Here is a 16,437-nt window from a genome sequence, read left to right on the forward strand (position 1 = left end):
ATTTGCTTGGTAAAACAAAACAAAACAAAAAAAAACTTGGTAAAAGTTACTATTTTGGTGGGGCAGAACGTTTGGAGCCTTGGAGGGGCTATTAATTTTAGTACCTGCTGTGGTGCTTTTGCCTTCCTAACAATTAGAGGAAATGTAACATTTAAGGAAAAGGCTGTATCTTTTATATATATATTCGAATACCAGAGGTCTAGGGCTAATATCAGGCTATAAATTAAAGAACAGGGGTCTGGATTCTAGCTAAGTTGCTATGAAAGTTATCTGTTCCAATGTAGGCATAAACGTGCTGCTGTCTAGATAAAGACTTGAATTTAAAAAATCATGACCTTACAAATGTTTAATCAAAGATAATGAAAAACAATTTCAAGTATCACAGATCTGTCTGTAGGAAGTTTTGAGCTATGAGCCATTTTTCAGGGAGTGGTATTCTTGAAGATAACCTCAACAGACTGAGTTATTTGACAAATAGTATTTGGCCAAAGAAGTTTATGTGGGGTCTTTTCCACCATTACTTGAACCCTCTTCATTCTTCAGCTGCTCCTCAGATTAGAACAGCACAACAGCAGCCAAATTCAAATGTGATCAAAGTGCCCGACAAATACAGATACTTGTAAAAATCTTAAATAAGATGGAAAAAGACCATTAGAATATAAAGTATATGGAATATTTAAGGTTAACAGGCCCGTTTGTGGCCTTGGTCTTTCACATTAGTACTATGACTTGACTTGAATTAATGAGCTCAAATAACTGAGCAGTGACAGCTTTAAGGTTTATTAGAATGAGTGCTGGTTAGGAAGTTAGGTGATCGGGGTTCTAATACTGCTTCTGCCTTTAACAGCTTTGGAACCTTGAGCTAATTGCTTAACACTTAGGAATAAACTTTCGAATCTGTAGAATAAGATTATGTTAGGTAACATTTAAAACTGCTTCCATCTCTAATTATTTGAATCTCTAAAACTGAACTTCTTTAAGTTTTTACTTGTTATTTATTTATTTGAGAGAGATTGTGCGCAAGCGGGTGGAGGAGTGGAGGGAGAGGGACAAATAGACTATGCGCTGAGCACGGGCTTTGGCCAGTGGAGGAGCTCGGTCCCAGGACCCTGAGATCATGACCTGAGCTGAAATCAAGAGTCGGACACTTAACCAACTGAACCACCCAGGCGCCCCTCTAAAACTAAATTTCAAAGGTTCTCTGTTAAAATACCCAACAGTGCTTAAAAACACTTGCATTTTTCTTTTGGAAATCACGTAAGATGTGAGGGGGGCAAAAACTAATTACACTTTGTAGAACCATTCCATTCACGGAAAAATGTAAATAAAAAGTTCATAAAATGAATTTCATTAGTGAAACCTGGGGCAAGTTTTTAGATAGTTTTCCTAGAGCTTTTCCAAGTGTGTGGTTTATAATGAAGAATACCATGGGTTAAAAGTCAGATCTAGGGGCGCCTGGGTGGCACAGCGGTTAAGCGTCTGCCTTTGGCTCAGGGCATGATCCTGGCGTTGTGGGATCGAGCCCCACATCAGGCTCCTCTGCTATGAGCCTGCTTCTTCCTCTCCCACTCCCCCTGCTTGTGTTCCCTCTCCCGCTGGCTGTCTCCATCTCTGTCGAATAAATAAATAAGATCTTTAAAAAAAAAAAAAAAAAAAGTCAGATCTAGTTTTCCAGAGCTGCCTTGGCATATCATTTAACGTCATTGTAAATAAGTATAAGAACATTTGCCCCAACCATGTCAGGCACACATGAACATAAGTGAAGGTGCTGTAAAATGTAAAAATTTAGTATAACATTTAGGTTTAGATGAATTGGGTAAAATTATAAACTGTGTTTAATTGACATACTCACAGCTTCTCAATTAAAGTTAGTATTTTTTAAAGCTATGAAACCATTACATTTTGTATCTAAGTACCCTAAATGTGAAAAGCACTGCACTGAATACTGTGGAAGAGAAATAGGAAATCCTGTCTTTTTATTAAAAAGATTTAGGTACTTTAGAATTTTATTATGAAAATGTTCAAACAGTATAGAGAAGTTGAATCTTACAGTGAACACTTATGTACATCTAGATTCCAAAATCAGCGACTTGCTGTATTTACTGTATCATATCCATCTCTCAATATAGTCATCAAGTCACCTTTTTTTAAAAAAAAGATTTTATTTATTTGAGAGAGAGAGAGACCACGAGCAGAGGGGACAGGGAGAGGGAGAAGCAGACTCCCTGCTGAGCAGGGAACCCAATGGGGGGCTCAATCCTAGCACCCTGGGATCATGACCCGAGCCATAGGCAGAGGCTTAACTGACTGAGCCACTGAGGCACCCCTGCCTTTTAATCTATTTTAGTTTAGTTTAGTTTATTCATGAAAGACAGAGAGTTAGAGGCTGAGGGAGAAGCATACTCCCCATGGAGCAGGGAGCCTGATGCAGGACTACATCCTAGGACCCTAGGATCACAACCCAAGCCGAAGGCAGACACTTAACCAACTGAGCCACCAAGGGCCCCCCCTTTTTTATTTTTTTGATGCATTTCAAAATAGGTTACAAACATCCATATTAACTCCTAAACATGTCACTATTCATATTATTAACTAGAATTCAATATTTGTTCATTTACATTCTTTAAAATTTGCATGTAATGAAATGCACTAGTCTTAAGCGTACCATTCTTTTTGATGTTTACATGTACCTGTAATACAAACCTCTGCCAACATAGAGAATAATACCGTCACCTCCAAAAGTTTCTCATGCCCCTTCCCAGTCAATCCCTGCCCATATATCCCTTCTCCTCCCCTCTTACAATTACTGTCCTGATTTTTCTCCATGTAGGTGCACGTTTTAAAGCTTAAGAGTTTTTAAAGTATTTTAAATTTTGCAATTCTTATTTTCTGTTATAAAAGTTAGATTAACACTCCTGGAAAATATGTTGTTTCTAAAATGAAATAAAATCCAGAAGAATGTTTAAAATTGAGTGTCTAGGATTCCATTTGAACACTCATTTAGCAAGAATTTATTGGCTATTGTATTAGTCTGCTAGGGGTGCCACAACAAATTCCACAGACTGGGTGGTTTAAGCAACAAATTCATTTTTTCACAGTTCTAGAGGCTTAAAGTCCAGGATCAAAGTCCCGTCAGAGTTGGTTTCTGGTTCACCGTCTCTTCCTGGCTTGCCTATTGCAGCCTCATTGCTGTGTTCTCATATGGCCTCTTTGTGCACAGAGAGCACGAGAGATCTGTGGTGTCTCTTGCTCTTACAAGGATACCAGTTCTGTAGGATTACGGCTCCACACTTACGACCTCGTTTTACCTTAATTACCTATAGGCTCTATCTCCAAATACAGTCATGTTGGGGGTTAGGGCGTCAATATACGAATTTGGTGTTGGGGGGGACACAGTTCAGTTCATAACAGATACTTGTTAGGTACCAGGCACTTGGGGAGACTAAGTGTACGGAATATAAAATAAGGAACATAATGCAAGCAAGGGTACAAAACATGTAGAAGATACTGAGAATATGAATAAAATGCTATCACAGGTCAGAGAGAAATAAATCAAGAAATGGTAATTAAGTTGGGCCTTAGGTGGGCAGGACCAGGGCAAGTCTAGGTAGAAGGAACAGTATATAGGCAGAAAATCTTATGTATTTGGGGGAAGAGCCAGTCAGTATTGCTGGAATTCAGGATTTACGCAGGGACACATTGGCATTACACAAAAGATTGGAACCAGATTATGGAAGGCCTTGAAAGCCAAGTGAGATTAGGGAGTCATTTTTGTCAAAGTTAGGAACATTCACCAATACTGCCACAGTCTGTTCATACCCTCTGAACGTGTTTGCAGTTAGCTTTGCAATATCCCTCCTTGTCTGCAGTCATTGCTTTCTCTAGTATATCCCCCTTCAATCTAATCTCCATACTACTATGGCTTCATATTGTTATCTTCTGGGTTTTAGAATCTGAACCATGCATCTAATTTCAGTCTTCTGTGACTAGGTCTAAACTACTTAACATGTCATACAAGACCTTTTAAAACCCAGTCCTAAAGTCTTCTTAGTTATATCTCTTACCCTCCCTTATTCACGTTTCTCTTTCCTAACCACTGCCACCTCCAATACACATTTTAACTCTTCTGTCCAGCCACGTAGGCTTAATTTTCCCTAAACACATCAAGCTCTTTATCATTTCTGTGTTTTTTCCCCACTCTTGCCACCCTGAATTCCCTTCTTCCTGACCCTCTCTCCGACCCGTTTCATATATCACCTGAACAAATATCAACTAAGTATTCTTTCCCAGGATGTGTAAGTCTTGGTATTTCTGTCAGGAGTATTTATTTATACACAATTGATTTTGATAATTAGGTATGGATGAAATAGTCTGTTTTCTAACTTCAAGGATGGTTCCTTTTATGACATGTCCAGCTGCTGTCTGAGCTGGGGGTGCTAGGTGTCAGAGGACTCTGGCAGTTGCAGGCAAGTCTCTATTTCTGGTATGAGGGGAGCACAGTGTGAGCATTGCTATAAAAACGCAGTTTGAAGAACAAGGTCTTTTTGAAAAGAGCACCACGTGAGTGGAATCTACTGCTGGGTACCTTTAGGCAAAGAATGAGGAGGGAAAAGCTTAATAAATTCCAGATAATTCTTTGGAGTACATTTTTATTTTACTGTCATGTAATAAGACTTTTTACCACTCCCCGTATACCCTAGAAGCTCCCCAAAATAATAAAAGGAATTTACCTGAGGATTAACCTTAGGGGTAGAGTGTAGTATAATTATAGGGGCAATAGGAAGTTTTCTCTATCCCTCCGTACTAAATATAGGCACTCCTTCAGTGCCAAAACTGGCTTCTGAGAGGAGGAGATTTTCACCCCACAATTACAGATAGGACATAAAATGCAATTCCAAGTAAGTGTCTGAATAATTTTAAAGGGCCAGCCTAAAATGAGAGATTCATGATATATCAGAATCTGGTTTATTGTGTATGATGTCTGCTCAGGGGTGTCTTCTGTATATTTTCTTAGTGAATTTGTGAGAGAAAGGGAAGGAGGATGCCATTGGAACCAGGCATCAGATAGGTAGTTAGTATATCCTTGTGAATAATAACACATGATTTAATGGCAGCGCTTTGGTGTCTGTGTTAGCCTTCATATGCTTTCATTCTGTGAGGGCCACTCAAGCTTTTCTCTAGACCCTTTGGGAGTTGCCTTAAGAGCTCTGGCACTTTTTACACTGTAAAGAAATGTATACCTAGTGAGGTGGTTTATAGTTCCTTCCCTTCTACCTTAGTGGTTTTGAAAGAAATTCCTTTCTGAATCTTACCCCCTTTCCCCTTATCTTTATTTTTTTAGTATCTTTTCTGTGACATTTAAGAATAGCTTATAGTTCTCAACAGTCCCTGAACAAGTGCATTATCAGTTTAGAAATTGTCATTATAGTTTCTTGAATTCAGCACTGCCCGGTAGAACTGTGATGGTGGAAATTGGTGCCATCCACCAGCAATATATGGCTCTTGAGCACTCGAAATGTGGCTAGTGCAACCGAGGAACTATATTTTAATTTATTTAATTTTAATTAGAATAACCTCATATAGCTAGTGTCTACCATATGAAAAGTCAAGCTCTAGGTCATATATTGATGATTCTTTAGCACACTGAGAATTGACATATTTGAAAATCCACAGTTGTAGGTTCCGTTGGTAACACTGTGAAATTACCTAGTTAATGCAGATTAATTCCCATTGCTGTATAAAGGAACTTAACGTTTATGTCCACATTGTTTTAATGGAGAGGAATTTGGCTAGATAGCTAGTGATCAAACTCAAAACTGGTTAAAGTTCAGAGTAAATAAAAATTCCAAGGAATGTCAAACTTTGTAATCTTTTACCTAGATTGCTGTGTTCATCTCCTAACTGATGCTTTTGCATTTACTCTTGTTCTTATGTAATTCATTTTCCATATTTTAATACTTAGCAATCATTTCAGAGTGCGAATTTGATCATGTAACCCTGCCATACTTAAACACTTCTTTGGTTCTCCATTCTCTCAGGAAAAAGATTAAAATCCTATAATATGACCTATAATGGTGGGCTTCATTTTACACTGTGTTTTCTCTTACTCTGTGTACATAAGCCACATTAACTTTCAGTCCATTAAACATTCTATTCAAATGACTCTTAATAAAATCACCCAGGATTTCTGTCCTGCTAAATCTGAAAATTAATTTCTGTTCACATCTTTCTTTGACTTCCAAGTAACATTCAACACAAGTGACCATTCCCTCCTTGCAACCTTTCTTCTGACTTGTGTGATTTCACAGTTTTTCTCCTGTACTTTAATTGCTAGAGTTCTTTCTTGACCCCTCCCCCCATTCCCTACAGTCTCCCTCAGTGATCTCTTCTCATCTCATGGCTTTAATAATATCGGTGTGTTAATATTACTCTAGCCTGGTTCCGTGTCAGACTGGTATTTTCAACTTTCTATTCAACATGTCTACTTAGATATTTAATAAACATCTCCAACTTAACACGTCCAGAACAGAACCTTAAAAAACTTTTTTGTGTGCAAAATTTCAGTCCTGTCCAAAAGGAGAGTTGCTACCATGAATTGCTATGTACCCAACAATCAATTCACGGCTACTCTTTGTTTCATTTATATTCTACCACTCATCTCATTCTATCCAGGTTATTTTGCAGCACACCCCAGATACCTTATCTTTTTTTCTGTAAATATTTCAGTCTGTGTCTCTAAAAGATTGTAATTTTAAACACAATGCCAGTATCACAATTAACAATAATCCTAAGTATCATCAAATATCCTGTGCGTCATAACAGAACCTTGATCTTCTCATTCCTTCCAAATCTCTTCCTCCTCCAGTCTCTCCCCAACATCAGTTAATGGCACTACCATCCATTCAGTTGCTCAGGCCTCAAAGCTAACAGTCATCTTGTTTTCTTTTCTCATCCTTACCATCAATTCATCAGCAAGTTTTATCCACTCTATTTTCAAAATATATCCAGAATCCAGCTTCCTCTTGCTAACTTGACTGCTACCTCTCAATCAAACTATCTTTATCTCCTGCCTGGACCACTATAGTAGTCTGCTGTATAGTCCCCCTGTTTCCATTCTCTTCTCTATAATTCATTCTCCACATAGAGGCAAAGTTATCTTTTAAAAAATTAATCATGTTTTATATTCCCTTGCCTAAAACCCTGTTTCCTTTAGAACGGAATCCTTAATTGTTTCCCTGGTCTCTGTTGTCCCTCGTTTTCTGGTCTTTCTGACCTCACCTAACACCACTTTCTCCCATATTCACTCCCAGCCCACTTGCCTTGTTTTAGTTCTTTATACACCTCTAAGTTTGTTCTTGCCTCATCATTTTTGACTTACTTCCCCAGGTGTTCTTTTAGTTGGCTCTTTCGTATCATTCAGTTCTCCGCTCACATGCTGCATTCTCAGGCCTTTCGTGATCTCCCTATCTAACGTGCTAGCCTCTCAGCCCCACTGTCATTCTTTATCCCATTACCTCAGTTTGTTTTCGTTTTCATAGTATTATTCAGTACGAAAATTATCTTGCTTTTTGTCTGTCTCCCCTTATAGAATTTTGCTACCAGAGAGCAAGGACCTTTTCCTGTTTTACTCACCACTGTAGCCCTGATGTTCAGAGTGGTGCCTGACACATACTAGACATTACCAAATGTTTATTGAATGAAGAGTGAGTTAGTAAATGAATTGTGCTATGTTCTAACTGCTGCGTATGTTTAAAGAAGAAAGATTGCTGAGGACTCTCAGCCAAGGAAAGCTTTATCTAAAACGTATAACTTAAACCTCGGCCTCAGCAGATCATTTCGGTTTAGATAGGGGAAAAGAGAGATTTTTAAAGGAGGTGGCGGCGGCTGCTGCTTCTTTTTGAATAGTCAAGTTACAGGTGCTGAGGTTGGCAAGGAAGGTCCCTGTCTGCTACTACTACTGCTTACCTGGTTTTTGACACTAAATAGTGCTGCCACCATTTGTTTGGAATTTGCTGCTCAGACACATATATCCTCCATTGTACTAAAAACATTTAAAGTAGCGGTTGCTTAGTAAATATGTTGAGATTATCCCTTAAGAATTCCAGTTTATAGAGAATAATACTATTATTGACAAAAATAGAAAGATACAGGAAGAGTGGGTAAGATAGTGAAGTTGGTTTTAGACCTGACATTTGCCTGTGTCTTACTAGTCTAAATTATGAGCCTTCTATAAGCTGTTTAACTTCTAGATTGAGATCTTTAAAAAGGCCATTAAATTACTAATTAAAGATTAATGGACTGATAGGAACGGAATCTAAACTGCAGATTTAGGCCGGATGACTTAAATGGTTATTATAATTGGAAATACCTAAATATTCATTATTGGGCAAGTGGTCTTACAGGTTATGATACCTCCACAGGGTATTTATGCAGCTATTAAAAATGTCTTCAAGGCACTTTTGGTAACAAGGGCAAATTGCTCATGGTATAATGTCATAAAGCAGGACTTTAGAGTGTTACAAAGGACCTCAGGTTTATAAAAATATTCATAGATATGTACAGAAGAAACTAAAGGTACATCTTATAATATTAATAATGATTAACTGTGGATGATTTTTATTTGTAAGTTTTTCTGATTTTCCTAAAATGACTATGTAATACTTTAATCATAATAAAATCTTTTACTTTAACAAATGGATGAAGAAAGAAATGAAGAAGTTGGTTTCAGTCTTGGATTTCAGTTTGGCAAAGGAAAGAAATGGTTGGTATATTGAAGGAGACGAGGCAGAGGATCGACCCAAGTTGATTTTAATACACTTTAATATTGACTGTTAACTTGTGGGGGTTTTTTAATACATATATTTCTAGTATTATATACTTCTGTTTTCCTGATGATTTTTCCAGTCATTATGTTTTGCTGGGCTAGGGGGCAAAGAGGAGAATTTAAGAAACAAAAAGAAAAGAAAAGGGTTCTAGAATTTGTGTTTTCTGGAGACGGAGCGTAGCTGATGCCCAGCCTTTCTCTAGTGACAAGTGAAAAGAAGTACCCTAATCAAAATGTAGAGAGAAGGGACTATCCTGGGTAGGTATACTTACCAGAGTCTTTCTAAGTCCTCTGCCCTTCTGGTATTATTTTTCTTTTGGTTGGTTTTTTGAGAGTTGGAGCCTTCTTAGGAGGAAAAGATCCTTGGGAAATGAGTAGGGTCACTAAGAAAAGTTTAAACTAATTTTTATTTGTTCTAAGAACAAGAAAGCCATGAAGAGGTTTGATTCCTTCTCAAGCAGCATGCTTTGTTTTACTTGTTTTTGTTACAAAAATAATACGCAATCATAGTAAAAAGCTAAAAAAACAAAAAGACTAAAAGGTTAAAGGTTATTTTCTACAGGTGAACCACTACTGAGTTTTCTCGTGTATCTTTACAGAATTTTTCTATCTAGCACCACATTTTAGAATGATAGACAAAGAGGAAATAGAGCAAGCAATTATGCTGGATTGTTTGAGACAATTTGAGGTAATGGAGTTCAGTAGAACCCTTTATTGGCTGTATGCTGGGGATGGAAAGAGCACTCACAGTTTGCTAAGCACTGTGTCAGCAGGTGGGGTTTAAAAGTGAGTAAAACAATCTTGACCCTTGAGATGGTTACATCTAAGCCAAGGAAACAGAGTTGGCGCCCATTCTTAGAATTACTATTACATAACCTACTATTCTTGTAATAAAGGTTTTCCTGTGGTCGCACTAAATTTGGCATAGTTTCTCTACTCCTAACTTACAAAGTTGTAAAATATCCAAGAGCTTTATATTTTTTTTTTTTGTTTGTTTAAATGTTTCTTTTTTATCACTTAACTTTCCATTCAGGTTATTATTCTTTTATTTTAAACATATATAGGAATTACTCAAGGTGATGAGGACGATTGATGACAGAATAGTACATGAATTAAACACTACGGTTCCAACAGCTTCCTTTGCAGGGAAAATTGATGCAAGCCAAACCTGTAAACAACTTTATGAGTCTGTAAGTGTATCTTTTGAGTCTTTTGTGCTTCCTTTATGCCTTTCTTTGCAGGCAAAATAAGAAACCAATTGACATATAAACTGGATAAAAAGTATGACATCTTCATGTTTTCTTGCCTACATCTGAGGGTGTGTATAAGTTTTGGTCTGGTTGTTACCAACTAAAGAAAATGTGTGATCTTATGCACAAGTCTGTGAAAAGACCGTTCTAAGGAATCAGAGCAGTAGTTTTTTTGGCCCCTTCATGGGTGGCCTTTAATTTAAGGAAACCTTATGCACCAGGGAATGAAGGAGAGAGTGAGACAGTCAAGTAAAACAGTGAAACAAGAGCAAGGGCTTTGAATGAATCAATCCTAGGAAGCCAGACACCTGATACAATGAAGAATTAAAACCCTTCACACTTTCTGTATCTTTTTCCCTCAATCTTCAGAAAGGAGAAGCACTTGGTAGTTGGGACAGAAGCCACAAATAAATTGTCCTTTCCTGAGGCTCTGGTTTCTCAAGTACATATTTTTTCATTGCCTCTTAAAGATTCCCTTTATGTCTCTTTGTAATTTCCAAAAGCAAAGAGAAATAATAATGAAGCTAAGTATTTTTTTTATAATTTATGTATATCTTTTCATTAACTTGGAAGCTAATGTTCAAATGGCATTTGCTTCTTTAGCACAAAATTACTATTTGGATTCTTGTAAAGAAGGTATTACTTAAAACCTAAATTTTATTTCTCAAGTATGAAAAAAAAAGTCAGTTTTGGATAAGCTTATTCATATCAATTAAATTCAAAGCATTAATAATTGCTGATACTTTTATTCTGCTTTTATATGAAAGTATGTTATTTCATTGAGTGGTCAGGTAATTCTTGTGGCTTGAAAATTCTAAGGTTGTGGGCTTTAATGAGTAGAATCCAGTATTGGAAGTAGGGAGCCAGAATCCAAGCCCTAATTTATTTTGATGTTGTTTGACAATTCACTTTGTTTCTTTGGGTAGCTCTGTCTGAAGAACTAGAAATGTATGATCTCACTACCCATTTAATCTCTATAACCTATTCAGTTGTTTCCATTTACAATCTTTTTATTAACTTGAAGATTTATAGTGTAGGGATTAACGACATGGATTCCACATCTAGATTAAAACCTACCTGTGCTGCTTCCTAGCTGGTAACCTTGAACATGTTACATAACTTTTTGCCTCAGCTTCCTTATTTGTAAAATAATATCATAATAGTACCTAGTTCATAGGGTTGTTAGAGGCCTAACTGAGGTAATATGAAGTGCTTACTGTACTAAATGTCACGTATAAATGTTTGCTGCTTCTATTACTGTTGTTGTTCTTCCTTATCCCTTTGTTGAACCAGGATACTCTTGCATACTAGAACCTTTTGTTTTGGATATTTAGGATCTTTCTGTTTTGGATACTCTCGAGTATGTGTTTGGGTTTTGCTCTGTCTGTACCCTAAAGGGCTCCAGCAACATGACCATCAGAAAAAGGATGGTTTATCTAGTAGTTTTGTGCCAATGATCGAGCCTGCAGCAGACTGCCCATGCTAAGAAGTCCCACTGAGTTCCCTTAAATATTCTCTCAGTTAAGAGTGGAACTCTGTGAAACGTCCAGGTTGTTTAAGGTTACCTTGACTTTGTTTAGCCCCAACCCTTCCTTCTATAGTTGAGGAAGGAATGTTTGTACTCTCTAATGGTAATACTTCTTCATAGCAGATGATCAGCAAAGTTGTTATGAAGCACTAATTGTAGAAATTCCACATCTTAAAAGTATACTCTTAATAAAAATAATTTCAGTGAGATACCCTTATTAGAGCATATTCCCTGAATCTATGAAGTTTTTCTAGCTGTACATTCTTTAGTCTCAAGATAAACATAAAAATCAGTGCTGAACCTTAAAAAGTCTGTGAACTTGGAACAGTGCTTTACAAATGCAAAACTATTATTGGTGTCACAGTGATTGATTTAGGGTAATTCTTAAAGGTATCTCTTTAATATAATGAATTTTTGGAATATATTTTTAAGTGATATGTTTCCCCTTGCATCTTTTTGTCAGAAGTTCTAGAGGAAGATTTAAAACAAAGTGCCATGACAAAAACTTAGTAATTTTTATTTTGTTTTTAATGATATAAACCAAGGGTCATCATCAGGGTTCTAAAACAAATGATGTTTGGGAAATTAGAATTTACTGTAGAGTTAATTTAAAATCAACCTTTGTTCTGGAAAAAAAAAACATCAAAAAACTATAATCAGGAAAACTGTTGGCATTGTTTCCCTGAAAGGCAAAAGACATTGTTTTAAAATAATGGTTAAAAGATAGAGTAGGTGAAAATTTGACTAAAAGAACTTCTTAGAGTTTTGGTGAAGTAAAATAAAACTGGGAAGTCCTAGGTAGACCCTTTAGACTAGTTTTTCTTTTTTTTTTTTAAGATTTTATTTATTTATTTGACAGAGAGAGAGAGAGACAGCCCGCGAGAGAGGGAACACAAGCAGGGGGAGTGGGGGAGGAAGAAGCAGGCTCATAGCGGAGGAGCCTGATGTGGGGCTCGATCCCATAACACCGGGATCACGCCCTGAGCCGAAGGCAGACGCTTAACCGCTGTGCCACCCAGGCGCCCCTAGACTAGTTTTGAATCATTTTCCTGCCCCATCCCAAATGCCTTCATTTCAGAATTGCTTACCCCAAATCAAAGGAAGTATGGTTATGATAATGGTTATCATTCAGGAATTTTCTCCTCTAACCAAAGGCCTTGCCTTTTACCTTACCAAGTTTCTTGATTAATTTTATCTTTGTTCCTTTGACAAGCACTTTGTATATTAGAAACAATTCTCATGTGACCCAACTTCTGAAACATCTGAATTACTAATGAGCTAATAAGTCTGGTTTTGTGCTATGTTTTTCTCTGGTAAGCTTATATCACACAGTCTTATTACTAGTTATCAAGCGTCCTCATTTCTTTGACATACGTGTGCAGAAGTCCATGCATATTCCTCTTGCTGATGGCTCTTAATTCTGAATTTTGTTGAAGGATGGTCATGAAAGTGAGACTAAAATAATTGATAATACAGAGTAAAAGATGATTTGCTCAGTGATTTCTGTGGGTTCACAGTGGGGCTAATCTGAAGGAAAAGTACACAGCTGAGGGTCAGAGGGTGATCTTCAGCTTAGAAGTGTATCCACAGGAAAGGGGCCAAGTTAAAGAGGGGAACAGTGGATGAAAGCCCAACAAGGGAAGAAACTCTGTGGTGAGAGAGACTGAAAGGAAAGTATTGAACATTTTAATAAAATGTACACAATTTGAATTTGATTTTAAAGTGCAGATAGAAAAATGAAAATATTGTGACAGACTCCTAGTTGGTGCTAATGCAATTTCACCAATTGTTGGACGTCTGAGCAGTGTATTGAGTCGAGTTACCCTTAAATTTTAGAGGTAGAAAGGATGTTAGCGATGATTTACTCATAATCCATAATTTTGCAAAAGAAGACACCGAAGCCTGGAAATACTAATTATTTAGCCAGTCTCACACAGGGAGAGCTTCTTGACTTTAACAGTGGTTCTTCTTACTCTATTTTGGGAAGTTTCCTACCCTCAATGGCTCCTTTCATTTTCTGGAATTATACCTGAAGGAGGAAACAAGTAACAGAAGCAGCATATTAGCCAATGAAATATAGGCCTTGGGCTGTCCTTGTGAATCCTAGTAGATGAAAAAAAGTAGCATATTAGAGAAATCTGCTATAGGTGGGGCTAATGTCTATTGTTTTAATTCCCTTCTCTTCACATAGGTATGATTTATAACCAATGCACTTTTAGGGTTATTGCACTCTAGAAATGCAAAGGTTTAGTTTTTCCTGGTGCATATTAGACCAGTAATTCTTAACTTCAGGGTCCTGAGATGATCATTTAAGAGATGTGTTTGAGATAACTTATGAAGAATGGTTATAATATGGTTTAGTCCTAAATTTTATATTAATATAGGTATACTAGGTTATCCCTAGTATAACTATCACTAGTATAGCATTAAGATCTTCTCTCTTCAGAGGGAAGAAGGAATGATATAACATGATTACTTGGAGCAAGTTAACACCTAAATTTTAGTTGGAGGTGAATCACTTTTTTTAATGCTCCATTAATAATAATGGTATTACATATTATTTTAGCACTTTGTTTTTCCCCTCCCCCAGATTATTGGGGTGTCATCAGAATTTGGTTATGATCATGGGAGTGTATTTGAGTCATGACCATCATACTTTGTGAATCAAGGAAGAAAATAGATGCAAATTGTTGTATTTGTTACATAAAGATGAAAGTTCTGTAAGGAATTGCCCTGCCAGATGTCTTTCAGTCAGTACACACAGTTGATGGAACCACAGTTTTTCCGTATTGACACTTGACTACAAAATCTTGGAAAGGGCTCGGTCTTGCCTAGATGAATGTAGCATTCTTTGTTTCTCTTTATTGTAACGAGTTGCTTCTCTACATCACTTACTTTACAATTTCTTGCACCTAGTGACAACACGGGGCTGACGAAAGGACAAAAAAAGAGAGGAAGAATAGCAGTAGTGGCCCCAGAGGTGCGTGGAGGTGGGTGGAGGGTAGAAAAACACGGCACAGGGTTGGAAAACTGGGGAGAGGAATGTAGGGAGAAGGGGCTGAAATGAAAAGCCCCTTGTGGGAAATGCAGGGCAAGGAGTGGGAAGTCCCAGAAGCCTATTGAGGAGGAAGGCAACCCGACCACGTACTTTCCACCAGGAGAGGTGCTTTTTTTGATCTGTTTTTAGGTGATTTCGCTGGTTCAGCAAAATCTTCACTTCCAAAGATTCCGTTTTTAAAAAGTGTTTAGAAAGTATTACGTTGCTGTAACCTAAAAATAAGATTTTTAAAAGACACTAAAATGTAAAAAATTGGTGTGATTTTTCTCTTTTGTTCCTTTGTTCTTTTAGTTGAGGGAAGCTCATGCCAGCAGGGACAGAGTCATAAAAAATTGTATAGCTCAGACCTCATCAGTAGTAAAACGCCTCCGAGAAGAGAGAGAAAAGAATTTGGATGATTTAACGTTATTAAAGCAACTTAGGAAAGAACAGACAAAGGTAAGTTGAACAAGATTTACATTTCTGAGCCGTAGATTTCCAAATTTAATAAAGGCAGGGTTTTTTTTTTTTAAGATTTTATAAAGGCAGTTTTTAATATGAACATTTTAGAGCGAGAGATGGTCATTACTTTTTTTTTTTTTAAGATTTTATTTATTTATTTGACAGAGAGAGAGAGACAGCCAGCAAGAGAGGGAACACAAGCAGGGGGAGTGGGAGAGGAAGGAGCAGGCTTCCAGCGGAGCAGGGAGCCCTTTGGGGGCTTGAGCCCAGGACCCTGAGATCATGACCTGAGCCGAAGGCAAATGCTTAACGACTGAGCCACCCAGGCACCCTGGTCATTACTTTTTAAAAAAAGTGACCAGGAGAGTAATACTTCATTTTTAGTGGACTTTATTTTATTACATTTAGATATTAATTGCTAAGTTAATGTGCATTTCATGCATATATGCAGTGTAGCAGCTTTAGTTTAAAGAAGCAGTCAGTCATAAATTCTTTCCATTTCTTTATATGTTATACTGTTAAAGATAAAAGGATTAGTACAGACCCAACACCACATCAGAAATCTGGGGAAATCATATCTGTATCAATGTTTAAAGGCTTGACTTGCGAATAAACTTTTAAAAATATATTTACATTTTGAGAGTAGTTACCTCTGGTTTCATCTGTAGAAATTTGCTGAAATGCAGTACAGCTATTTCAGATTATTACCCTCTTCAGCCATAAAAATATAGTACTATTTGAATATAACCAGATATACTAGAACCTCATTATAATTCATTTCCCTACTGCAGAGAAGTTGCTATGAGTCTTTGGCCCTTTTTGGACACTTTTTTGTTTCCACTTCATCTCCTATCCCTGCAGTTTTCGCTTTTAAGAAAACAGGAAGTGTCCACTGAGTGATATGTCAGAGAAAGCCTTATTTTCCCAAAGTCAGCTAATGTAGATAGGGTGTGGGCCTCAGAGTATGATAAATAGACCAGAACTGTTTCTTTATAGCCCTTAATGGTGACATGTGAAGAAAACAGTTGAAATGTGTACCATATTTTATTATGTGGGATGCATTTCTGTTTTCCTTTTGGGGGTGGTGCTTAAAGAGTAACTTTTAATTTTGGTATAATTTCAAACTTACAGAAAAGTTGCAAGAATAGTACAGGGAACTCACATGTACCCTTTACCTATATTCACCCATTGTTTACGTTTTGCCCCACCTCCTTTGCAATACAGTCTCTCCACCCCTCTTCTCCCTCCTCCTTCCCTCCTTTCCCTGTTTTCCTTCCCTTCTACCACACAGAGGCATTTTTTTCCCTGAAGCGTTTGGCAAGAATGTTGGGTACAT

The 16,437-nt window shown here is 37.2% G+C and overlaps 1 protein-coding gene across 3 annotated transcripts in view; it reads left to right on the plus strand.

The window, feature by feature from the left end:
• The window catches only part of MIX23 (mitochondrial matrix import factor 23), a 32,753-nt gene that overhangs the window by 528 nt on the left and 15,788 nt on the right, over window positions 1–16,437 (plus strand). The window contains exons 2-4 of one of the 3 annotated variants that reach the window (XM_087861582.1): window positions 9,889–10,014; window positions 14,519–14,582; window positions 14,952–15,098. In XM_087861582.1, coding sequence (XP_087717708.1) covers window positions 9,980–10,014; window positions 14,519–14,582; window positions 14,952–15,098 — 246 coding nt within the window. In that variant the 5' untranslated portion in view covers window positions 9,889–9,979. The remainder of the gene's footprint in view (window positions 1–9,888; window positions 10,015–14,518; window positions 14,583–14,951; window positions 15,099–16,437) is intronic. The other 2 variants (XM_045812626.2, XM_087861583.1) reach the window with 2 other exon arrangements.

The sequence above is a fragment of the Ursus americanus genome, chromosome 4, assembly GCF_024610735.1.
Source record: "Ursus americanus isolate L20-20 chromosome 4, mUrsAme1.1.p, whole genome shotgun sequence".
In the NCBI taxonomy this organism is placed as follows: Eukaryota; Metazoa; Chordata; class Mammalia; order Carnivora; family Ursidae; genus Ursus; species Ursus americanus.